Source organism: Zootermopsis nevadensis, unplaced genomic scaffold (genome assembly GCF_977971745.1).
Source record: "Zootermopsis nevadensis isolate Lab colony 2312 unplaced genomic scaffold, Znev_1.0 Znev_ptg000050l, whole genome shotgun sequence".
In the NCBI taxonomy this organism is placed as follows: Eukaryota; Metazoa; Arthropoda; class Insecta; order Blattodea; family Termopsidae; genus Zootermopsis; species Zootermopsis nevadensis.
The window spans coordinates 2,564,710-2,592,428 of NW_028259182.1; the positions used below are offsets into that span (position 1 = coordinate 2,564,710).

Below are 27,719 nucleotides of genomic sequence, written 5' to 3' on the forward strand. Positions count from 1 at the left end.
CCAATAGGAAGATTCATACATCCATGCTTTTACTGTGTGTTATAGGTCGCGACTTTCTACACGCACCCCCCCCCTCCCCTACATTTTCAGCGGCGTCCCCACAACCCCCCCCCCTCCTCGGCAGAGCCCAGCATCTAACAGATACAGCGCTGTCGACGCCTCCCGACTATAAAGAGCGAAGCGCCGGGTTCCCCAGATCCAAAGTCTCCTGAAATCTCTTCAAATTCAGACTTCGATTATTCCAACATTAGTCGACACGCGTCGTACAAAATCTGCCTAATCCTCACTTCATTCTGAGACTTCGCGTCTGAAATCTACAGCGGTCACCAATCACAGGTAAGGAAACATCTCTCGCTATTTTATTTCTTAATTATTTTATATTCTTTCAAATATTCATCAACTGAAACAATTGTAATTCTTAGAAAATATTTTCATATTAATATGTAATATTCTAAACGACAATACGTACTATTTAGATCCAAAAGAGGCCTTAAAAGTCTACTTTAAACCTCTCTTCAAAGAGGTCTAACAGGTGGGAGAATTTTTAATATAAATATAAATTAAAAACTGATATATGCAATTATAAAAATAGTTTAGGAACCATCATGTTAATTAAAGGTATACGTTTAGGGGATAATTATTTACCTAGTACATATAATTATGTGAAAAGTTAGCATTAATTCTATAATAGACGAAAATTATGTAACTGCAGTCTACTTTGTTCCTAAATATTTAAAATTCAAAGTTTTGCAACGTCCCACTAATTTTAAAATCTTTTTGGTACAGACTTTCCGGTAAAATTTAAGAACCACACTGAACGTTAAAAAAGCTGTATGTTGCCAAGTAAAGTTGATTTATGACTAAACATTTCTATCCAGGCTTCCATAACTATCCAAGAAGATGACACACAAACCAAAATTAAAGTTATTATATTAGACTGATTGGCTTAACCTTTTAAAGCAGTGGTTACTACACCATTGCTTTAAAAGCCAGTAACACTGCATTTTGTATTTATATAGATTTATATGACACTTAGCGTAAACAGGGATTATTTCCTTAAACAGCATTAATCAGTCGATCTCTATAACGTAGAAGTTGTGTTTTCTTTGAGGTACGGACTGAATTCTTTAATATAATTTAGTCAAACATCGAGTTATCAAGCGATTATGTTCGTAATGCTCTTCCTATGGCGTACGTAATCGGTAACTTCATCTCGAAATACGATATGAAAACGTCTGGACGTCAACTCCCGCCAAAGCACGTGGCTTCATGTTTAATTAAGCATTTTTATTTTAGGTTACCGATATAAAAGTGTTTTCAAACCTGACGAAGACAATTGAATTATAAACGTATCGAAAGTAAGTTATTTTTAAGAAGTCAAAGTTTTGTGTTTGGTGTTAGAAATTAACACGTAGATTTTAAAATATATTTTCCATGTTGAATATTCTGCAAGTATCTAGAGGAAATTGTGCGGTAAGACATTTTTTATACGTTTTGGAGACAAGTAATGCACAAGAAATTTATATATTCTTGTCTTAGGCGCATCGCATAATTTTTAGAAGTGGCTGGAACGGTGTTTCATGAACTCTAGAACATCGTTTAATGGTACTCAGTAAACAGAGAAGTGTGGACACTTCATAATTTAATTAAGCGCGTTTAAGTGGCATAGCACAGCTCTGTAATCCAGATACAGGCGAGATATAATTTCAGTGACCACTCACGGGTAACTGCCCAGATTCTACATCCAATTGTGACGTCAAAGAACCGAAAACCTCTGTGTAGTTTAGGAGATGATACGAGCGGACGGACAGACGCAACTTGACAAAAATGAGTTCATTTACTATGAAGTTGTGAGTAGTTACTGTTGAGACGTTAGGTACAATTTCTAAACAGTGACTTATTCTTATGTTTGATTTGAGGTTTTCACAGCGATGAGTATGAAGATTTCTGTCTTCTGGGTTGTTGCGCTGTGTAGTCTGGTCGATGTATACCAATGTTTCGGAGGCCATACTGCCTCCGTCATCAGGGCGATTCTTAGTATGAAGATTTCCGTCTTCTGGGTTGTTGCGCCGTGTAGTCTGGTCGATGTTTACCAATGTTTCGGAGGCCATATTGCCTCCGTCATCAGGGCGATTCTTAGTATGAAGATTTCCGTCTTCTGGGTTGTTGCGCTGTGTAGTCTGGTCGATGTTTACCAATGTTTCGGAGGCCATACTGCCTCCGTCATCAGGGCGATTCTTAGTATGAAGATTTCTGTCTTCTGGGTTGTTGCGCTGTTGTAGTCTGGTCGATGTTTACCAACGTTTCGGAGGTCATACTACCTCCGTCATGAGGGCGATTCATCGCAACAACCCAGAAGACAGAAATCTTTATTCTTATGTTATTTAAGGACATTGCAAATGAAAAGGGTAATGATCGGATTATATGGGAAGTCGCATTTTGTGTGAGGATTTACAAGGCAACGGCTGTGGTCTGTTTGAAAGGTTTACCGTGGTGTTCGTCCCTAAAGACTGAAGGAGGATGATCAACACGAGAAACGCTTAGTCAAGACCGGTTTTAGCGCCGTGTAGACTCGTAGGTAGATGATAACAATTCGGAGAAACAAATGACTACTGTCTCCGTCTCCAGCCCTGAAGATGGAGAAACAGCATCTACCTATCGGTCTCCACGGCGACTAAACCCTGAAGAATATCGTCACGGACCTCAATATTTGCGTCTTCTGTGGTAAGATAGGAGAGAAAAAATTAAACTGATCATTAAAATAGATCGTGAGCGTATGGATTTATTTAAAGTGGCACACGATCGCGTCCAGTAGCTGACTGTTTCAAAAATGTAATAAGCTGTTCCATCAATGACTAGGTCTCTCAAGTTGTCTCCTCCCTTCTGATTTTCCAAGTACACTTTTTTTTCCAAGGATTATTTATGTAGTTGAAGGACACGCTTTATAATTACCCGAAGAAATAATCACTGATTAAAAATATTAATGGGTATTTATAGTCACTCTAACAGATACATTACTTCTCCTCAGGTATAAAACAGTTTAATAAACCAGTCGATAAAGTGAAGTCGCTGATAAAGCCATTAAACGAGTGGCGATTACCTCGTGTGGCAGCAGCCGAGTGACTGGCTGAGGGAGAGGTAATTAATGGCAGGAGAGGTTAGCTCTTCGCCTCTTCCAACAGGTCTGTCCCGACTCCTACATAGACCAATTTTCTTCAGATGTTTCAATCTCGGCCTATATGGGGAGAAGTGAGAACTATAAATTAATAATTATAATGTTTAGTAATTATTTTTCACCGGGTATTGGTCGGGAAACCTGAGGGGAGAGACCTCTGGGGAGACCTAGGCGTAGATGGGAGGATAATCTCAGGCGAAATCTATGGGAGATAGGAGTTGAAGGAGACTGGATTTTGTTGGCCCAGGACAGGGCTTTGGTTAATTCGGTGATGAACCTTCGGGTTCCGTAAGCCATCTGGTTGGTTGGGTCCACTATTTGGGAAGCCTGAGGGGAAGAGACCTCTGGGGAGACCTAGACGTAGATGAGAGGATAATCTCAGGCGGCATCTTTGGGAGATAGGAGTCGAAGGAGACTGAATTTTGTTGGCCCAGGACAGGGTCCGGTGGAGGGCTTTGGTTAGTTCGGTGATGAACCTTCGGGTTCGGTAAGCCATCTGGTTGATTGGGTCCACTATTTGGGAAGCCTGAGGGGAAGAGACCTCTGGGGAGACCTAGACGTAGATGAGAGGATAATCTCAGGCGGGATCTTTCGGAGATAGGAGTTGAAGGAGACTGGATTTTGTTGGCCCAGGACAGGGCTTTGGTTAATTCGGTGATGAACCTTCGGGTTCGATAAGCCATCTAGTTAGTTAATTAGTAATTATTTCATATTCACAAGCGTCACTAACAGACCCCGACTTCCCTACTTCATATTCGTCACATTCAGATTAATCCCAAGGTTCGAACCACCATAAATATTACTCTCGGCGACGAGAATGAACATGATTGTCTTCTGTGTTGTTGCCCCGTATAGTCTAGTAGAAATTTACTGACGATTCAGAGGTACCTGTTGCCTCTATCATCAGAGTGACGAGAGGGTGGAGGCAGCAAGGACTTCTGAAACGTCGGTAAACCTCTGCTATACTACACGGCGCAACAACCCAGAAGACAGCCAATCATCCTCATAATGACAACCTGAAATCTCACCGATACCATATTCTTTAATCAGTTGATACGATGTCGTTTCTTAATATTCAGATTCCATTTATGGATGTTTCATTACTTGTAACTTTTAAGCCCAGATGTGCCTCTGTGTGTGTGATATCAATTACGTACGTAACCAACTGTACAGGCAGGTTATCTTGATAGACAAATGAAATATGTATGGGGAGAAGGGTCGGAACGGAAAAAGGTTTTTGTACAAGTCTGATAGAAAACATTTGTTCCGCTCTGTTCCGATTCTTCGACAACTTACTCATAGCAATGCGTGCACTGACACACGTCAGCAATGGCTAACACCAGCAAGTTTTAACAAAGTCATTTACAGTAAATAAAGATACCTTTAATAAAAAACAGTATACTATACCGATGTTTTCTGAACCGTCAGTAAAACGCCTGCTCGCGCGACTTTGAAACAACCAGTTCTGCAACCTTACCTAAGAACAGTTGCATCATCTGGATTCGAATTAGGGGAAAAATATGAAGTTTTATGTCATGGTTTCAAATCACGAATAAATATTCAGGCAGAACTGCCAACATCTGATAGATAAATTTTGTTACAATCTTCGAGCGGAACTGGCTTTTGGAATGCATCTCCTATGTAAATATAACAAACTATGGGCCCCATATACATAATACATGTGTGTTACTCCGAATAATTCAGGTCAAGATGTTACTTCATACTTCTGTAATCAAATTCTGAATGAGAACTTGTGGCACGGGCGAAGTTTGGTTACAAAACTGAATGTCGTGGCTTAAAATTTGCTGCGTACGGAGGGAGTCACCTCCAGACTTATTCCTCTGCGTTGTGTCAAAAGAAAATTGGAAAACTTTCATCAACTTGTGGAGGTATGAAAGGTAAGTTAGAGAAGTGACAACGTAGTTGAATAAGAAGAGCTTATCATATACTTTACTACATAATAAAAGCACTTGCTTTAACTAAATGGTCTGAAAACTCCAAAAATTATTCTCTCAATTTAGATAATTGTTAATTTTAAGTGACAACGAAATCTGTGCTGCATGAACCTCTTAAATTCCAAGCTTTATCATACCAAACTTGACAACATACTCACATGACAGCAAGGCCATTGTTCAATCAATGCGGTGCATAATAAATATAAAAACACGGAATGACCCAGCGATTTGCTGAAAGAAAGGATTTGCATACAAATGCACAGTCATCAAATATGGGCCATGCATTATTATTTATTTATTTTATTTCAAACACTGAAACAAGCAATTTAATAGTTCCCCCATCCCATATTGCTGAATTTACAGACTCTTTTGATATATCTTTGCTCTTGAAAGGAAACGTCTGGACCACATATAGAATTGTTAGATTCCCGTGTCACGTTCTCAATTTCTGGGGACACGCGTATACATTTCAGGCATTCTACTGACAAAATTTTCAAATTCATCAATCTTACTATCGTTTAATTTTGTTAAAAAATAATCCAAACAATTTTGTGTTCTGTCCTATTTCCCACCTTACGTCATGGAGTATGCTTCTATGAACATATTTTCGTCACACCTTGAGAGATGTAGGCATAAATCGGGACATTTAAAAATGGCTTTGGTGTATGGGAACGTCGAATGGATTCATCTGACTCACTATAATAGTCTCACAGAGGACTGTTTTGAACTCAGAAATGTGTATTTTGGCCCCGTAAAAATATGGAAATTCATTGAATAAATGAGTGACTACTAGTTGATGAAAGACTCTCGGGTAACAAGTCGAGTCAGGTGGTTGAATGATAAATGAATCATTTCTTCCGCCAACGAATCTACTATGATTGTTATACTTCGTAACACTGAGGGGCGAGACACATCTGCAAGTACAGAGACAAAGCTACGGGTCCAGAACGCCTCAGCGACCCACGCAGCCTCCTGTCCAATCTGCACTGAAGAGTCTTTCCCCTGGATTAAAGTGGCCAGGGCGTGAAGCTGACCACTCACCTCCAGGAATTTGACATTTAATAGTAAATGATTCACTTCTTAACATCACCCATTTTCTTCTTTCTTCTTGACTTCTAAAAGCTTCGTAAAGAGAGCAGCACTTATGTAACGTAATAATTTGTCATTCAGTGTTATTAATGACATGGTTTTGAGGTTTTCACGCCAGTGAAAATGTCTGTGTCGATATTCTAGGTCGTAACATTGTATGGACTTGTAAGATAGATATCAACGTTTCGATGAACACACTGTCTTCATCTTCAGGACTGAAGTGTGATGTGACGATGGAAACGAAGCTTACAGCCGAACACAGCCCAAAAATCCTAAACACGTGAAACACAATGTTTACATTATTTGTAACTTAATCACCGCTTCACGAGTGAAAGTTACAATCGTAGTTTTACCAAAAGTAAAGTTCAAACTATTTTTCAAACACGGAATAAGTCACTCTTCAGAAACTTACAATGACTTGGCATTCGTAACACAGCATTACGTAGGCTTTATTCGAAACATTTTCTTATTTTAAAGTCTTAATCGACAGCTAATTAAAGAGTCAATACAAGAAAATATAATGATTACAGGGTCCTTAAAAAATCCGAGACTAAAAATCCAACAAAAATCAGTCCAAACATTTTCTCGTATCGAGAAATTGTCCTGAGAAGAGACAATGTTTTTACGAAAAAATTAAGAAATATGCTTGTCATTTCCAGAAACGACGGACCTAGCTGAAGGACGATGTCCTAACGCACTGCTCACGCCGAAACTTAAAATTATCTTAATTGAATTCTTGGCACACAAATACTAACAGCGTTCATGTTGGCGAGGCTATTTATTTTGCCCTTGAAAACATTAATAAGAAATAAAGCATCAACACGCTGTCGTCTGGAATAAACCGTTCTTAAATTTAAAAAAAAAATGTAGTGTTAAATCATAATTACGTAAAATATAAAATTGAAAAAAGATATAACACAAATAATAATAATACAAATAAATAAAGGCATCTCTCACAAATTCACTCGTACTTGAGTAAATAAACGGAAATATTTTTATCATTTTACTGAAATTCCTTCCTCTCGAGCAATTCCAGTGATAACCGATAATTGGTGTTAAGCAGAAACACCAACACCGATAGCCGAGGGCGTCATTAACCAGACAGAATTACAAGGCTCATTGTTAAGCAAATGAACGCAGTAGACTTCGGATACAATTCTGCGTATATTAACAGGAAAGACGGCAAACCGTGCTTTGTGCCACGTGAACAGAACACATCAAATCCAGTCTTTGTGGTTCATCACGCAGCTTAATTAATCAAAACCCACCCGCGAGTTAAATAAGGGGAAACACACGTTGGTAAAATCACTTGCTTCAGTCACTGAACGACATCCGAACAAATCTTCGATACATCGAAATGACTTCCTATTTGTCAAGATGTGCACTGCCCCACAGATTTTAACGATGACAACAAAGCAGACATTTTTCAGTAAGTTATTTTCCCATTTTAAAGCGAAGATTTTAACCCCCTGTAAAGGTATAACTCGTCTAAATAATATTTAAAAAATTCAGCCCAATGAACATAACCTAAAAGTTAATTCTAGTGTTCAAATATCTGTTTGTCCCTTATCATTTCATTACGTCAAAGTCTCTTCTATTATTTTCGTATCTCAGTTACTTCATCCGTGTCCTGGACTGTAAAATTTTGCGCCAGAACTAAAAGGAATATCTTTTGTCCAGTGTAAATAATATATAGGGCATAGGAGTGGCCACTGGAAGATGGGGCAGTGTATTGCAAATTCCGCACGTACCTCATATGCACACAGCATGCAGCAATGATTTTCTTTTGTTCGATCAGTTGTAAAGAAAAATTCACGTGCACTTCTCTACATAACTCTATCTGCATACGGGGGCTTCAAATATGTGACGTAAAACATCAACTTACACACATGCACAATATTGACTACACGACGTTTCGGTTTCAGTTTGAAACATAATTTCGTTTTTTTTTTTTAAATTTTCTTCGCATTTTACTTTTTATTATTTTAATTCTGAAGCGATACGTACAAAAACGAACGAATTGTTTTAAACCAAAATCAATTCCCTACCTGTATCAGAATACAAAAGACGATAAAGATCGACTCTAACACAGAAATATGTTCAGCAATTTACTATTTGAATTCACGTTCTTTCCAATTCATCACTCAAAATCAGGCTTTGAAAGATTGTAGGAAGTCCCAGTTTACCACACATACCACTCGTTCGCCATCCCAAAGCCTTTTGCTGCTAAATTATTTTAAAACAACTAAAGGCCTGCTAATTTACCACGATTTCTAACATGAAACACATAAAGTTATTTTTAAAAACTTAACACTTTGAAATTTTATTAAATAAAGCAATGGAACCTACTAAAAACTTAAATAGAGTTAATTTTTTTTAAAAAAAAACATTTTTGGTTTAGACCAAAGAAAGTTATTTAAAAAAAACTTTTAAAATTTTAGTTTTAGTATAAATAAAGCAATGGAACATATCAACATTTTAAAATCGCGTTAATTAAAAAACAAATAATAAATCTTTATATTAACGTACGATTTTAAATTATAATTAGTAAACTGCTAATTCTACATTTAACATTAGGTAAAATACATGAACGTATGCTATCAAAATATTAACATTCTTTTAAAAAACATCCAATAACGCGAAAGAAATTTCTTTAACAGAAATTCTATTCATCACTCGTCATCGGCGAACAAGCAACATATTTTTTGAACCCTGCTCACAAATGTCCATATTATACAAATAAATAAGCCAATCAGCAGTCAAATGTGAACATTCTGTACTTTTCAGGCACATGCAACGTTTATCTTCCGAGTAATTTTTACTTACCACCGGTGAAAAATAAACCTCGGACTACGCCATTAAAAACCACTTAGTTTGAAATATAGATACATGTTTTGAAAAAAGTACAATGATTCTGTGTTGTATAGAAAGACATTTCCTGCGCCACTCCGTCAGGCCCTGGAGCCACGACGAGATCCTCCAGTGAGAGAGGTGTGGGGAAATGTCGACAAATGAGGGATTAATCCACCCCGGGGGTACGGGTTTCTTTACAAAACTTTTAGGGACCGAAAAAAAAATTCTGAACACTGCACACCAAGGATACAGAGACACATCTGCAGCTTCCCAGCAAAGACACGTCGAAACACCTCAGTCAACGCAGAAAAACTGAGTACGGGTTAAATCATAGGGGCTCACTTGCAATGACTTTCTTTTAATCTTTTCGCAAAACAACGTCCACCTCGGACCTCAGACCTACTCAGCAGCCTATCCACTGAGTACAGCAAGATCTTTAACCGAGAATAAAGTGGCCGGAACGTGAATCTAACCACCAGGGTCGACATTAAGAACGAGTGGAGCTATGCCTCCATTTTATCACACGACTTTATAGTGTGACGTTTAACCTCCAAAAGCCAAAGAGAGAGAGAAAGAGGAAATTGGTGGGGGAGAAGTGAGAGACACTTCGATATCTGGGGGGGGGGGGGGGAGAAAGAGCATCTTATAGCTAGAAGGTCCCCAGGCAATGCCCGCTCGTCCTTCTGTTAAGGATAAAGTAAGAGTGAAGGCGTTAGTGTGATGATTGGCATGAAAGACGGAATTTTGAAATTTTGTATTAGCGAAAGCTGAGGCTATTAATTTGGAAGTTTAATACATTAAACTTCCAAATTAATAGCCCCAGAAGCCAAAGCTCGTCCAAATAATATTTAAGAATTCAGTCCGTACCTCAAAGAAAACACGGTGCTTTACCATCTCAAACATCAACTGATTAATAATTTACGTTTATTCTTAAAATCTTACGAAACCCACAAACACAAACTGCATCGTTACTAATTGTTAAAGCAGGTGGTACATATAGTTACCACTCGGCTTTAAAGGGTTAATTAAGGACAGGGAGATACTTGTCGATTGCGGCTTTCATGCTAGAGTAGTCTTAATGGTAAGTATCAACGTTTCGGAGAAACTCCATTTCAACCTGCAAAAAAAGTGGGGATCTGAACCTGACATCACCTTGAAGAGGAAATCGTTCTTGCTAGCCCGTCGACAAATCTTGTCTCGTGAACATTCCTGAACTTAAAAGATAGGTTACACACATTTTCTGTCTGCTGATTTCGTCGTAATGGCCACACTGTGACACTGGGTTTGTGATCGACACACAGCCGTTGTTTATGAAGAAGTTATTGACGTTTGTTTCCCTGGAGTCCGATGCAACAAGTGCTACCAGCATCCAAGCACTAAACTTCCCACCTTTCACTTACTTTACGTTCGGCGGGCTTTTCACGCAATGCAACGAAACTTCAATCATTCAGCTCAGATAAGAATCTGACAGAGCACGGAGTTCGTAAACGCAAGTATCTCACGAGATATCAAACACAGATGCGTCCACGAAGACGTTATGAAACTGATTCACATTATTTCGGTGCTATTCGGAGAAGAAATTTCAAATACTGGGATACCAACTTATTCTCTAAATTCAAATTTCCCATTCCACACCAAACAACCTTCCTATAATTAACGCAGTAAAATTACATGATATTTCGCTTGAGATCCTCGGACCCCACGGAAAGAAACTAGTGAGTTTCTCTACCGTTCATATCTGATGACAGATAAATCAGTTTATATTTCAGGCACTTGAAAATATTTGTTGAATAGAAGACGTGTTACGGGATTGGAATGCACACGTCATAGTGTATTGAGTAAGGAATAAGTTTTGTACAGCAGTCACGTACGGTAATGACAGACGTTTACAGCATAACTGGAATTTTTGATGAACTTTTTTCCTAGAAGGAATAAAATAGTTTGACTATTACACGTATTACATTCCACATGACAATGTAGCAAGCAACAAGAACCCACAAATATAGTTCTCGGATGGCGTACTGAATATGTTTCAATCCACTTATTTTATCCTGTAAGACATCGTAACATGCACGTAGTTCTGGAATTTTTGAAGACAAGGCATTGACAATATAAGATATTGTAGGTGCGTCATATTGTGATTTATTTAAATAGTATTAAACATATATTAAAATTGGCCGTCAATCACAATATAAGATAATTTAATATATTTTTAATACTATTGACAATATAGTACGCGAGTCATAATTCAACATATATCAAAAATTTTCTCAGCGCCATTTAGTCTGATCTGCTGACATAGTCGTTAAATAAACTACAAATAAATAAATAAATAAATAAACAGGAAATTTCACAGTTAACTCCATGGAGCAAAGTCATTTTTCAGAACCCTATAGAAAAGAGATTCCAAGTATTTTATAGAATCCAAAGGTTCATAAACTTGTTCACAATATCCGTTAGCCACTTTAGTCCAATCCACATTCTCATACCATATTTTCTTCAAGAGGGAATTTAAACATTTAGTTTAGCTTATACGCCTATAAATTAGCGTGACTATAGATTAATGTATTTCATTTATTATAACAGAAATAGCCAAAGATAGGTAACGTCGCGTAGCGTGGCAGAAATTTACCAACGTGTCACAGGCTGCAAGGCAAAGTTCCACCAGAACAACAAATGAGGCCATCAGTCAACAACCAAGCTTGGACGTAAACTCCACATGGCTCTCTGTACTACAGAATAGGAAAATAGGATCCATAAAGTTAGTTCAGTTGTAATTACAACAATTTATGGGTCGCCCTGGTGGTTAGCGTAGTATTTGAAAGGTCCAGGGTTCGATTCCAACCGTCACCACTAATACTAAAGTGCCAGTATGACAACCAATCGCTCGAAGACGGGAGTAGAGCCAACTCCCGAAACGTCGGTGTATACCAAATCTATCTCATTCAGTGGGCGATGTCTTGTAGGATGTTCCTATAATTATAATATGTATTGTACACACCACACATTGTGAGTAAATAGTTAAAGGTAGGCGAATCAGCTGAATAGTTCTTTAGTTTTCAAGTGAAATTTAGCAAAGGAATTGTAGTTTTCCATTAAAAAATGAAATACTGACAAATTCAGGGCAAGCAATTGGCTCAACCACTGCTTATAATCCTACAATTACCTTGCTTCCAAACAATGTCCCTCTGCGAAAATAATTTAACACACCCACAACGAAAATTCTTAGCAATTCAAATGATTTTGGTTTCCATAGCAACTAGAAAACACCATTCTATATGGGATTCAGTTCCTTCTACCACAGCTCATTACAGCGCCTGTAAGTTATACACTCTCTGCAACCACAACACTTCATCGTCACAACAGTCGAACGCGCTTTGGAGCTTACAGCTCATTCATAAGCAATATCTGATTCGATCAGGTTAGGACGTAACACGTGTTATCACATCAGGGTTATCCATAAACCGACATAAAAGTGTACCAGAAAATTCTCATTCAGGGGTATCATTCAAAATACGCGTTCTTTAGTCAAGACGTGTCTGCTTAGTACAGTGTTCCGTAAAAGTTTTTACTCACGGCACACTCTGTTTGTCAGACACTTGTCTGCACACCACGAATGTATAACCTCACAAAAAGGAATTCAAAGTTGTACGTACCTAAAGACCACCTCGTCCTCGGGCGAAGTTTCTCGACTTTTCTCTTGTAATAGTACAGACAGCTTGTTCCTTGGTACGTGATTTGTTATTCGTAATATAGTTTGTTCCAACAAATTTCCATATGACATGCAAATATCCTCTTTCAAGTGCAGTCGTACCAAATGAATAAGCAGGAAATTATCTGTATAAATCCACTTTGATGTCTGCTCGCTTTGATGTTTCGTTGAGATTACACAAACAAAAATAAAGTATATATTATTTAAATCTTGTCCGTCTAATCAAAATAAATTCTTATTAAATATTAAAATATTACAATAATTAACATTTAAAATATTTAAAATATTTAATGATGTTCTTTATCGAAATATTCGATTTACATTAAACCATTGTATTGTTACTGACACAAATTGTATGACATTATGTTTTAAAAATACTGATAATTTAGAAGTGATTTTAATTTATATTAAATAAACAATAAAATAATGTACTTGGGCTCATATTTTTCATTGCCAATCTAAGTTGAAAGTGAACAGAAAGTAATCCAAGTGGATGAAAGAAAGAATATAAAGTTACGAATGAGATAAAGGAAAATAAGAAATGAATATGAGATTAAGACAAAACAGAAATAATTTCCCATCTATTTAAAACGGTCCTAGTTCATAGACAAAGAAAACTAGGAATCTAGTTAAAGTACAGAGTTCCAGGCGATCAGACCACAATTTTAAAATCGTGGTGCGTGAAGGTTTTTTTTTGGAATACATGGGATTAATTTCCATAAAGACGTATTTTAATACGAACTAACCCTGTCCGGTATGTTATAACTGATACCCACAAGTCACTGCTAAACAATTAAGTCTCTTACGCGTTCATCACTAATGACGCGTGGGAGTAACTTTTAATTTCTTTCTGGAAGTAAAATCATATCCCATCGCTTACAGTGCATTCATATACAAGAAGAGTACAAACTACAAGTATTTACGTCTTTCTAAAATTATAATACACCTCCAACTAAAAACTAGTTTGTGCAAATTCCCTGGACAGAACGTATAATTTAAAACACGCAGTATTACAAGTTATGACAATTAAAAATCGTGATTATACGAAATGCGTACACGGACGTTTTTAAAAGAGATACGAAACAGACCAACGCCTACCGTTTCTTGCAAGGCAGAATAAGGTAGCCTTAGTGATACTCCCTTACACTCTCGCGGCGTGTGAAGTACTGTTATACAGTCTTACACCCTTTTTTAATCATACAAATTTCAAGTCTCTTTTCAGACACGTACTCTGAAAAGTAATTTGCACAATATTTCACAGGGATGAGGACTGCTATTAGTAGCAAAATGTTAAGACAGTTGACAGTCTTTAAGAATAACATGGTGCACAAGACGTAATAGAGATGGCTTCTCAAAAAACTATGGAATTACGACCATACAAGTGTTTATTATGGATTTCAACGTAGAATCAACAATATAATAAATAAAAACTAAGCAGAAATGATTTTCCTTAAAAACGTCGCAGGATAGATAATGACGAACCATGAACGGAATTAAGATTATTGGAAGAAATGATAATAACAGACACAAATATAATAGTAAAAACCAAAAATGAAATGACTAGAACATTTGATACATTTCGAAAATAATACCTGAGATGGTCACATAATATAAGGCAAAGTGAAGAGACACATAGGATTATAAATACTATTATAAAATGGACGATCTACAGTTTATACAAATTTTTATGCCTAGAATCCGTCCCTTCGTAACATTTCGTAGCACGCTAGTTTGTCAGATACGGAGACTTTATCATCTCGTCCTAATTAAATATCAAATGACAACACGAAAATAAATTAAGAACAAAGCCACACGATGAATACACACGTAGGAAGTAACATGTAATTTTATATAGTTTAAATTTTAAAATATTAACAACTTTAATGTAATAATATAAACATTTTAAGACGAAAATAACTTTATGGTTAGACACTAAGTAAAACAACTCCTATAAGCTGCTCGAGTTCCCTGAACATGGACAGAAACAACTGAGGTGCTTAGGGTGGCTATTTATAACAAATAATTGTATTTGATGTTATTATTGCGGTGTTAAATACGACAGAGACAGTTTCAATCCTTGTAACCGAGAAGACGAAAAATTTTAATCTGTAATGTTTGTAAGTTGATATAATTGCGTCATATTGTGAATTAAAATTTAATTATTCGTGTTTTTTTCCCCCGTCTAATCACAATTGTATATAAATAAAATTTATACATAAGATATTAAAATATCATTTACATATTTGGTACATCTTTTTACTACATGTTTCGGTTACATTGAACCATCTTCAGGTGTAAAGTTAAAAGTTAAAAATTATAATCTTACAAACTAAAACTTAATTACTATTGTTGTGTAACTTCTGTTGATGTTTACTGCCAAATTCATTGTAGTGAGGGTATATTTTGAAGTGATAGTGGTTCAATATTGGCCGAGGAAGAGCGTGGATATGTCTTGAAGGTATTCAGAAGTACTAAACGTATTCGAGGAGAACTGGATCAATGCAACATCAACAGAAGTTACACATCAACAATAATTAAGTTTTAGTTTATAAGATTATAATTTTTAACTTTTAACTTTACACCTGAAGATGGTTCAATGTAACCGAAACATGTAGTAAAAAGATGTACCAAATATGTAAATGATATTTTAATATCTTATGTATAAATTTTATTTATATACAATTGTGATTAGACGGAAAAAAACACGAATAATCTGTAATGTTTGTTACCTTCAGGTTAGACTCCCAAAAAAATTTGTTTTTTCAGGCCTACTTGTGTATTTTAATGACTTCTGGATATTTTTAATCTACGGTATTTACTACTGAATTATGCGGCAGGTCCTAAGCTTGTAACCGATGTCAGTTCCGACAACTCTTGCGTCCAAACGCGAAGGAAGATTCGCTAATTCCTCGCGTCATGTCATGTTTTGTTGACAGCACTGCCGACACAGTTTCAAAGAGAAGCAGTCGGTTTCAACCGGTTAGTAGTTCCAATCAATGCTAATGTCCCAGCTGTTTGGTGTGTGCCCTCTCTCACACAGAAAGCCATCGTCTGAAAACACGCGAACCTTTGCACAGGGGGTCTAATTCTGGATCAAAGTACCTTACGTGATCCTTAAAGAATTCTGATAAATAAATATAAGATGTCCATGACTTGAACAACCAGTTGCAACAGCTACGATGTGAAAAATATTCCGGAATAAACAAATTTAAATTACAGTTACTATATTACGTGATAATAAGATGACGTAAAGATCCATCATTGTTAAAGAGGCACTAATTATACTGCGGTACGAGGCCATGACTGCGACGGATCGCTGACTGGGTGCATTAGAATAATTGCATAAAAGTACAGTCTGTTCATAAACAATTTACAACAATTTGTATCTCAATTGCGTCATGTTTGTGTTGATTCGAATACAGATATTTATTTTCGCCGTCTATACACAAACTTATTAAAATGAGTTGTTAAAATATTATAACATTCACAATATAAATATAAAATACGTTATGTTATGTTTTGGTGCTCTTTTTATCGTATTACGATATTACATTCCATATTGGCACCTTCATATTAGAAACGACATGTTTCGATGTACTAAGACATCATCTTCAGGTTATCAATTCTATTAATTTTATGGATCCACAAACGCATAAAATCAATAAATGCAACGCAGCTTAGTGTATAATAGTTCATAAAATTAATAGAATTGATAACCTGAAGATGATGTCTTAGTACATCGAAACATGTCGTTTCTAATATGAAGGTGCCAAAATGGAATGTAATATCGTAATACGATAAAAAGAGCACCAAAACATAACATAACATATTTTATATATTTTATATTTATATTGTGAATGTTATAATATTTTAACAACTCATTTTAATAAGTTTGTGTATAGACGGCGAAAATAAATATGTGTATTCGAATTTACAACAACTTAAAAATTCATCTGTGATGTATAATATGACATTCTAAGATTATTAAATTATAAATGAGATATGGAAGTGACAGCCAATTCATGGAGTGGAGTTTCCTAAACGTTTCCTGAAAGACAACGCAAGACACAAACCCAGATAAGGAGGTTTAATGGAGTACAGACGCTTTCCATGGAGTTTAAACTACGTAATATTCTAAATTTCGAATCTAAAAACCCAGAATATCATAAACAGGAGATTCTGTTCGGTCTCGCAAATACCGAACTGAAATCAGAATAGATTTGTATCATGTGAGAGGATTCAATCTTGCGTCCTACGTGAAGGAAACTTGGTCCAAATACTCGACGGGACAGTCAGATTGCGAACACGGTAGGCGTACATTCAGAATACCGCTTTGCTAGCCTATACAATCTGTAACTCCTACAGTAATTCCTAAGCATTTTTAGTATTCGCGATCAACAGGTGTTGGTGAAGGAAAGAATAATTTATTTCGAACTGTGTACGCGTCAGAGAAGACGTTCTACTATCATTTACATCCGGTTCCTCGATTCAACCTGTTCTCACAGATCTGTCAGTGCGTACAGTGGAGCCCCGATCATTCGACATTCCGTTTTATCCGCGAGTCACGGTGACAGATTGAGTTTTGTCAAAACCGCACTTGCGTTGAACAACAACAGCGGACGACCGCCACAGACGTTCAGGTGTTCAGGTGTTCAGGCGTTCGCGTGACCTTGGCGCAAAGGAAATGAATCAGGCTCACAAGAAATTAGAAATTTCTTGAAAAAATAAACTCTTTAATTTACAAAATTCATTATGTTAGATTCTTTCATGTGATGTCGTATTGGACATTCTTCGAAATTTTAAAATATCGTAAACTGATTTGATATTTACCCTCGTTTTTATCATAAATCTTCCGTATTGTCCGACATTTTCAATTACTCAGCCATCGTCCAATCCCTTTTTTAGATCGGATAATCGGGACTCTAGCGTATTTCCTTCCCACACAAGGTGACACAATGCTTCTACGTTGGTTTCGATGCACAAGGTTTCCAGTACGATCAATGTTAAGGGTGGTGCACTCCGGTTTCCGCCGGATTCCACGTGTCCATGTGTCAGTCACGCGAGACGTGTTCATGAGTGAAAGAATCGGCCAAGCCAGGCGTTCGTAACGACAAAGAACTATTCGACGGGAATTTAGAAATTCAGGGTCACGTCTACATTATTATAAATAGAAAATATTTTGATACAAAAATACATAAACATTTATAAAGAAGTTTAACAACTAATTGAAGAAATTAAATTGTTTACGGAATTGTTAAACCCCGAGATATATAAGAGGGAGGAATTCACCATGTTATACAGAGTGATTCAAAATTGCCTTTCTTAATTCTGAGGATATGTTGCGTGATCACAGAGAGGAAACAAATGCAAATACACATTGGTACAGAAACGCCTCTATTTTGAGATACATATCCCTCAATTTTATAGTAGTACGTGCTGAGAGATTCCAATTTGGAAATATGTTTCTTTGTATATGATATCTGTCTGTGTCGGTATTATTCTAATCAGCTTTGATGTGTTATGATTTAGAATGCGGGAAGTTTACTCAACTACGACGAAAAAACATACTTAGTACCCGAGGTAATTTGAACCTCAGTTTCGATATGGAACTGAAGGAGACTGGTTTCACATCATTGTCTGCAAAATGAACTCCAGATGCGGACTAGTGCATCTGTGTTTATCTATTGCCTTACTGAATAAATAAATAATGTTTTCTTCATATTTCACTTTGTGTAACATCTGAGTTCTTCAAATGTCAACGACCTCTACTGCAGAATGGAGGCGTTACGAAGGTAAATGACCCAAGAGCGGATTTATACTGCTGTAGTAATAATTATAGCCACGGTGGTCTAGCGGTTAGAACGCTGGCCTTGTAATCCTGGGGTCTTGGGTTCGATTCCCGGCGGTACCCGAATTTATAACTTGTGTTGGGCAAGGCCGTGGTCTAGGCAACACGGAGTTTTCCTCCGGGGGCTTCCCCGGTTTCTCCGTGGCATCCCAACAATTACTCCATTCACACACAGAAGAAGGCAATGGCAAACCACTTCTGGATCATCTGCCAAGAACGTATATGAACAGGTCCCAGTCCGAGAAAAGGATGGAAGGATCCTGTTCATATGGACCTGTCGTCAGACAGAACACTAAATAATAAAAAATATATAGTAATAATTACTTGCAGTACTAAACAGGACTTCAATTTCGGGAGTCAAATTAATTTACAACGATGATGGTTGTGTCGGAATCACTTTCTTCGCACAGTTGAGTAACCCCTTACCAGTTTGCTAAGTGTGGACCTGCGCCATCTATAATTCCTACCTTCATCAAGGGTGGATATGTTTACGTATATGATCACTCCGTACGGCCCAAGAAATTTGCAACACATTTCAATTTCAAACAGCTTTAAATTAAATTTAAACTGCAAGATGAATTTTTACACAGACTGACACGGAAACCACTCACTTGATGAAAATATTACCACTGCAGATGTTTCGTAGGATTTGAGATTCTAATGGCGGCGAGTATGTCTTCTGGGTTACTGCGCCGGGTAATCTGGTAGTACCTCTGAAACGTCGGTAAACTTTTACCAGAATACACGGCGCTATAACCCGGAAGACAACCATGTTACTCTACCAACAAATCTCAGACATCTTGGATAACAAGGCCCAATTTAAAGTACCATTAAGAAAATGTATAAACACACACTCCTGCTTCTTTCTGTTGATGAATTCCTAATGATTACAAATGACTGATATTCTTTTTAATTTTCTGTGTATAACTTAAGACAACTTAGCTATTGCATACGCACAGATTTGGCGTGACGTTTCAAAATGTTATGCGATTATTTTATGTGATATTTTTATATCATTTTGAATTTGCATTTGTCAGTATGTTTCGTATTCTTAAGACATATTCCACATTATATTTGTCATTCTGGCTAACTCTGGGATCTATGGATTGCATATTCTTACGTATGTAAGTAAAACGTACGCGTGAATGAACGAGCTTAGTCCACCTGTCTTACTCACGTGCAAGAGAAGTTGCCGCATCACAAGGGCGTTAGGAGTAACACGAAATGTGGAACTTCGTACATGTAGAGGACTACATTTAGCATAGCGGCTTCGTCACACATGAGACCGTAATGCAAACACACGTAACTGTAATCCTCTGTGATCCTTGAGGATCACCGTATGCAAAGAACAATACCTAATTTCTACGAAATCTCAGTAATTTTTACCATTTCGACACAAAGATGCCAATTTGACTAAAATAAATACAGACCGATGCATTTAACTTGAAATCCCTTATAAATTGTTGTCCAATGGTCACCATACATATGTATGTTTGTGTGAGTGTGGGGTTAAATACATGAAAACTCAACAATAAATAAATGGCTGTATTTATGTAAGTGTGTAAAGGAAATGCGTCATCACTTCTTCAAGAACATGTTGAAGGATGACGGACATATCCGGTTCTTGTTTCAGTCACCACGTTGTGGGTATCTATCGACTACATTCGAACAAACAAATTCGATCCATTCATTATGAGACCTACCGCCCGGCACCACACGAGTCAAATTAGAATCACTGTACTTCGTGTTATAGAAACGCAATAGACTCATAGAAGCATGTGGCAGGTCTGAATGTTGTTTAACAATTCTGTATCACCTACAAAGACCACTTGGTACTGAAACAAAGTTGTCCTTCGTGCTTAGCTAAGCACCACGCAATGCAGAATTATGTTGGAGTTAAATTATATCTTCATGTACTCTTAACCTTGGCACTAGACGGGGGTGACAGGTAAGCTTCTCACCCCGGCGGCTGTGTCCGTCCCCAGAAATAAATATTAATCAACAGAAATGACATCTTAAACATTGGTAAACTTCTACCAGACTACATGACAGAAGACAGCTATAATGAATCTGCATTACTTGAAGTTATGGATGGAAATGGATCGCTAAATTGTATAATTATTAATTTATATTTCTCAAAAACTAATAAATGTAGGCGCGAAGAATTTATTGTGATAATTCTGTTGTCTAGAAATACTAATAAGATTTTTATCGTAAAACCTATTGAATTAAAACGAAAGTTTTATTATGAAATTTGCAAGTGAAGTCAAGTGCTTAGCATTTCTGCTTCGTAATCGGAAGGTCCTGGACTTAATTCACAACCCACATACCGATTATACTAAGATATTCACAGTTTTCCTCCGACAAACCCAATTTTTCTGCAATTACAATGATTCATTATGAAACTTACCGCGATTAAAGAAAGTATTTTAATTTTTAATTTTAGATAAAAAAACATGATAGTTAAATCTACAGGATGTCTGAAAAATATTAATACATCCAAGGTCAATATTCCGTATTGTAATGCATTCGTATCTTTATGGGACGCTATGTATATGTTTATAGTTTAGATGCGTCATGTTTGTGTTTTCAATTCATACATATATTTATTCTTCAAGTCCATACACAAACTATTTTAATATTGATGTTAAAAATTAAAAATTAAAATTGATATAAATATTTCGTGCTATTCATCGTTCCTCGATGTTACAGTTTACGCTATATATAACAACATGTTTCGATGTCTCAGCATCATATTCAGGGTTTTTTTATTTTTATTTTTAATTTTTTAAAAAATATGAAAAAAAATATGGAATAGTTTTAAAAATAAAAATAAAACCTGAAGATGATGCTGAGACATCGAAACATGTTGTTATATATAGCGTAAACTGTAACATCGAGGAACGATGAATAGCACGAAATATTTATATCAATTTTAATTTTTAACATCAATATTAAAATCGTAATATCGGACACAACACATCACATACAACCCGATTTAAAGCATCCGGGCACAGCCTTCAAATTTAATGGAAGAGACTTAAAAAAATCAAACAAATAAAACAATTCAATATACGCAGAGCAAGAAGTGCAACAGATTTTAATTGATTGACCTGATGATGATGAGATAACATCGAAACATGTCGTCAATGTAAAATGTAACAAGATCTAGTATCTAAGGAAAAATGTTATAATTTTAAGTAATTTTAACAACATTTTTAAGTTTGTGTAAAGACGGTAAATAAATTATTGTATTAATAAACACAAACATGACGCAATTAAGATATAAAATATTAAAATAGTTTGTGTATGGACTTGAAGAATAAATATATGTATGTATATGTTTATGCCTGGTATGGGAAACCCAAAACTGGCGAACACCAATATCACAACGCCAGTGAACACGTGACCCACAAACGTCTTTTCTAGACATGCATACATTCGGATCTGCTCCGATCAAAACTCCTCGCATCCATTTAACTGCTGTCCGCTGCGTCTCAGAACTAGATCCAACATATATATAGCATGAAATCATTTGGAAGAAGACCAGTATACATGGAAATCGGACGATGCCCTAAGCCGTTGCTTCGTGCCCACAAATCTGTAGGAGCTTTTCCTTTATTCTACTGGCAACACTGAACATTCAGGAGCAGTGTCCTGCGTAACATTATCTTCCCAGGAGAGTATCTGGAGTATCCTACGTGGAGTACCGAGTCCTGCAGTGCACATGGGATAGAATGCTATTAGAAAATTCTAATAGAAAATTGGAACTTTAGTCTGAATCTGATGTGGCCTTTACGAGAAGCGACCAAGTTGTGTTATGCGGATTCAATTCTTCTATCTGTTTACGTTGCAGATTTCATTCATATGTCTGTATTCCCGAGAGAGAAAAAAAAAATGATTCCATTGTAGTTCCCACGTCACGCCGAAAACATTTACCTCAGATTTAAGTTATGGACATGAGTTCAAATCGTGCCGCTCAGACAAAAAATCGACGAAAAATATCTGTCGACCCTGAGGATAATTATGGCCGGTTAAGTCAATACCAGAAGTAGTATAATAGTAATCAAAAGCTTGCAAGTAAACTACACCTCACATCAGTTCATATCAAATCCCTTTTTATATAAAATCCATTTTAATATTATTAAACCGTATGGGCGTAGACAATCCATGCGATCTCTGGTTGGATGGTGGTTTCGTGTCCCACCTTTCGAAAGGCAAAACAAATTTTTAAGTTATTCCTTCCATCATTTCATCCATTAAATCTTACTTAAGTAGTCTTTAAAATACTGCAAAGTTCAAGGATTAAATGGAAGTTTGCGAATTTATTTCGGTTTCGTCAAAAAATCTAATTAAAATTTTGCTCAGGTTTCCATATTACTATACTATTATGCTTCGAGTTATGTCCGTAATTCTCAAACAGTTCACTTTGTAAGCAAGTCACTCTAAATTATAGTTCCACACTTGTTCACGAAAAGCTTCATTTTAGAGAGAACTCACCCTTTACTCCTCCTGCAAACGGAAGAGATTTTTTTATCTCAAACACAGGATCCTTCGTCTTCTAACAAACAGATTTTAGTCAAAACAAAAGAAAGGAAGGGAACAAGTTTGTTAGAAAAACAATGCAAGTTACACGGAAAGAACTGACGGTTTAAATACACAAGACTAAATCCCTATTATTCAAACTATTAAAACAATCTATCAAATTATGATCACAATTGCACGAGATACTTTAAAATTTTCTACTTGAAGTCATTGCGAGTTTCCGAAAAACAACAATAAGACTTCCACTAGATGAGATGATAATGTTGCGTCATATTGTGATGATTATAATTGTTTAATTTTAACCGTCTAATCACAATAAAATATTTTATTAAATATTAAAATATTAAAATATTATTATTACAATTAACATTTAATATTTAAAATATTTAAAATATATTAAAATATATTAAAATATATTAAAATGATGCTCTTTCTATCGAAATGTTCGATTTACAATTAGAGCATCATCTTTCTCACGATGCTCTAATTGTAAATCGAACATTTCGATAGAAAGAGCATCTTTTTAATATATTTTAAATATTAAATGTTAATTGTAATAATAATATTTTAATATTTTAATGTTTAATAAAATATTTTATTGTGATTAGACGGTTAAAATTAAACAATTATAAACAATAAGACTTCCACTTATAAATTCACAGTATAGGCCTATATCGATATATCCTACATTCCTCAATAAATACGATCAGAGAGACTTATAATATTATCAAGCCAAAGTGTCGATGTCTTAGTCCGTGAGTGTTCTGAAGTATCACGTCCTTCGGTAACAGACCACTGAGAAATATTTAACTTTAGTTAAACCAAATTTCCTTCTGTATTATGTAAAATAACAACACAACTGCAGCGCAGTGTGACTGCGATGTGCAGTTGTTGTATAAAGGCAGTTAATATTCGCAGATATTTGATATGAAACGTGAAAAACTTCGAGGCCCCAGGCTTACCTCATAAATAAAATAACTCTTGAAGATTTCCGTCTTCTGGGTTGACGGAGGCAGTATGACCTCTGAAACGCTGGTTAACATCGACCAGACTACACAGCGCAACAACCCAGAAGACAGAGATCTTCATATTTTTAATCGCCCTGATGATGGAGGCAGTATGACCTCTGAAACGTTGGTTAACATCGACCTGACTACACAGCGCAACAACCCAGAAGACAGAAATCTTCATATTTTTAATCGCCCTGATGACGGAGGCAGTATGACCTCCGAAACGTTGGTTAACATCGACCTGACTACACAGCGCAACAACCCAGAAGACAGAGATCTTCATATTTTTAATCGCCCTGATGATGGAGGCAGTATGACCTCTGAAACGTTGGTTAACATCGACCTGACTACACAGCGCAACAACCCAGAAGACAGAAATCTTCATATTTTTAATCGCCCTGATGACGGAGGCAGTATGACCTCCGAAACGTTGGTTAACATCGACCTGACTACACAGCGCAACAACCCAGAAGAAAGAAATCTTCATATTCATCACCCTGATGATGGAGGCAGTATGACCTCTGAATCGTTGGTTAACATCGACCATTCTACACAGCGGAACAACCCAGAAGACAGAAATCTTCATATTTTTAATCTCCCTGATGATGGAGGCAGTATGACCTCTGAAACGTTGGTAACAACTACCAGACTACACAGCGCAACAACCCAGAAGACAGAGATCTTCATACTCATCGCTGTGAGAACCTCAAGTCTTACAAAATAACTCTTAATTATAACGAGGTTTAGACCCACTGGACACATTCCGAGGTTATACAAATAATTTCTTTCATGCAGCCTGGAACTTATGCGACACTCTGTATAGTCTGAGATACTTTCATCGTCATTACATTATTTCTACTACTGACAGTAAAAATGTTAGGGAACATAACAAAGAACAAATATCGATGCCATAATCCGATGCAACTTATCGGAGCGAGTGTAGGGCTACAATGTTTTGATTGTGCTGTTTCAGAGAGAATGCAGAATCCGGTGAACCTGTTGCTGGTTGCGGGTCTGTGCGTTGTCATAAGCATGGCAATGCCCTGTTGGAGTGACCCCCTCCCAGCGAGCGCTGAGATCGCTTCTCGCCCCACCAGACCTAAAGTGTTCACCTCTCCAGACCAGCTCAGGGACTACCTGCAAGAACTGGGAAATTATTACGCCATCGAGGGTCGACCCAGGTACGTTTGACGGGAGTGTCCTGTTATGGAGTTGATTTAATACTTATATTGCTACTCTTATAACAAGAATCTTCACGACAGGCGTTGCTTGTGAAAACATGAACTGATCTGACACTTCAGGATGCACTAAGACTGAGAGATATTTCGTCTGGGCTTCCGAGTTACATAACAGCAGAGAAAGCAAGGGAGTTATGAATTATCACGAAAAGGATCGGACTCAGGCTAACTCTCCTATAATAGTTAGTTAAAAATAAATTTATATATGAACATGGTCCTTCCACCACAACACAGAACTAAATTAGAAAACATTAAATTATTAAAATATTTTGGAACGACGGTAAAATAGTTAAGCAAACCTAGCGCGCTACACGCCATGTAGGCACTAGGGGGGGAGTAGAGCTCCTATTCATTTTTAACCTCAACACTACATAGGGGGTGAGTAGTCAGCGTCACTCCCCGGCAGAATTTTATCCCCGGGGATTTTGATCGACGGTAACATAAAAATCATACTTGTAAAGAAATTAAGAGTTTAAATTTCAGAAATGCCTTCCATCTTTCAGTTGATAAACATTTAGCACCCTAAGCATGTCTAAGATTATAAAGATCAACACATCAGAACGTTGTTATTACATCTAGTAGAATTTGGTCTCTTGTATTCAGGGAAGATGACAGTTTTGAGGAGACTGCTTGGACGTAACCCATAGAAAACTAGAAATTACAATACCGAGAGCTTCATTTGGTCCTACGCTTAATCAACTATCAATTATTAAGGTTAGCAAACCAAAGAGGAATTAGAGGTTTCGAACTATTTATTACTCGAGGATTCTGCACAGGACCTCAGCAATTATATCAATTGGGTACATTCTGTGCGTCCGAGGTTTGATTCCCGGCAGGCACGTAAGCGAGTAAAAGTTGCTTCTGTTAACTTCGCCATGGCTGTCAGTCCGTCTGTCCGCTAGTGACCACACGAAGTCAGGTTGTGCCAAAATGGAACGTTTCTTACACTAATTGTATTATTTTCAGATTTGGAAAGCGTTTGGACACACCGACGTACAGACCTAGCAACAATATTCTGGGACTCCCGGTCACAGCGGGACTGTCATCTGCTGCTTCTCGCGGCAACTACTTCCGGTATCCAACGCAATCTGCCGTCAGGAACGATCTCTTCCAGATGCTGTTCCCCTATGACGAGTAACAAATCACACGGATTATGGCCTCTTGCAAAACCTCGCGTCGTTAATCGTATCAGTACAACCCCCTTTTAATTCCTAACCTCACTTTCCATGTGTTGGCAAAGACCTGCTTCTTGTAATCCTTGATCGCTAATTATTCTGAAAGAACCTAAATATGTCCATGTAAATTTTTGGACTATAAAGGTAAATGTATAACTGTGCAAAACGATTGTTAAATTTCTAACCTCAAATTGAAGAATTTATCCTTTCATCACACCGAAAGCATCGTTAATTATAAGCAAATTAGACAAAAACAGAAATGGGAAATTAATATGAAAGACTTTTAGTAAAGACAAAATTCTGAGTTCAGTCTCACATATCAAAGAAGCTTTATTACTCTGCAGTAAATTAATTCAACGTATCATAAGTCACTCCATTTCGTGAAAACAAATTCATATTTATAAAGTGAAAGCTCATAAGTCTAACAGAATTTTTAATTGGTTTTACACTATTAGACCATCATCAAGACTGTACGATACATAAAATCATGTAACTTAAATGTCGTGTTAACACGAGTTGGAAGAATTCAGATATTATAATTGGATTTAAAGATAAACTGTGTACACTGCATTTTGTTTTTAAACTTAACGAATCACAGAAAAACACATACATATATGTGACTGCAGCAGAATTACTAATTAATAAACTATTCTGAAGACACACAGCTAATTACTTCCAAAGAAATGTAGTCAGCAGGAAATTTCGTGACGTAACCCATTTCCCGTCCTTACTCCTTACGTCACGTATGTATTACATCACTGTGTGAACAGCTATGCTGGACAAAAGTCCTCTTTTCAGAACCTTTCAAAATAAATATCATAAAGAGAAACTCCGAGGCATCTCAAGTGATATTTTAACTTTCCGTCACTTAATTTAATATACAGTATAATTATTTTTATTGTAGTTGTGTTGTTAACAGAATTCCGTGGATAATATACGTCATTCACAACTGTACTATTAAATGAACAGCCAATAACTATGTAGTTATAATAAAGTTTTTCTTGTTTTCTAAGATTTCTTTTGATATGAACTCTTGGCAGTCGGAAGAGATCTGCACAAGAGAAAGCTGACCCAAAATACAAAACTCTAGCTAAATAAATATTCAAATTCAGAAATTTA

General features: G+C 36.6%; 2 protein-coding genes across 4 annotated transcripts in view; one reads left to right on the forward strand and one right to left on the reverse strand.

Annotated features, from left to right (window-relative positions):
• Positions 1–27,719, reverse strand: part of LOC110831603 (WD repeat, SAM and U-box domain-containing protein 1) — a 195,203-nt gene that overhangs the window by 48,060 nt on the left and 119,424 nt on the right. The gene's annotated exons all lie outside the window — the stretch shown is intronic.
• Positions 181–27,612, forward strand: LOC110831591 (uncharacterized). Its single transcript, XM_022067769.2, has 3 exons — positions 181–336; positions 25,161–25,368; positions 26,392–27,612. Exons 2-3 carry the CDS (start codon positions 25,166–25,168, stop codon positions 26,561–26,563), a joined length of 375 nt encoding a protein of 124 aa, XP_021923461.1. The 5' UTR covers positions 181–336; positions 25,161–25,165; the 3' UTR covers positions 26,564–27,612.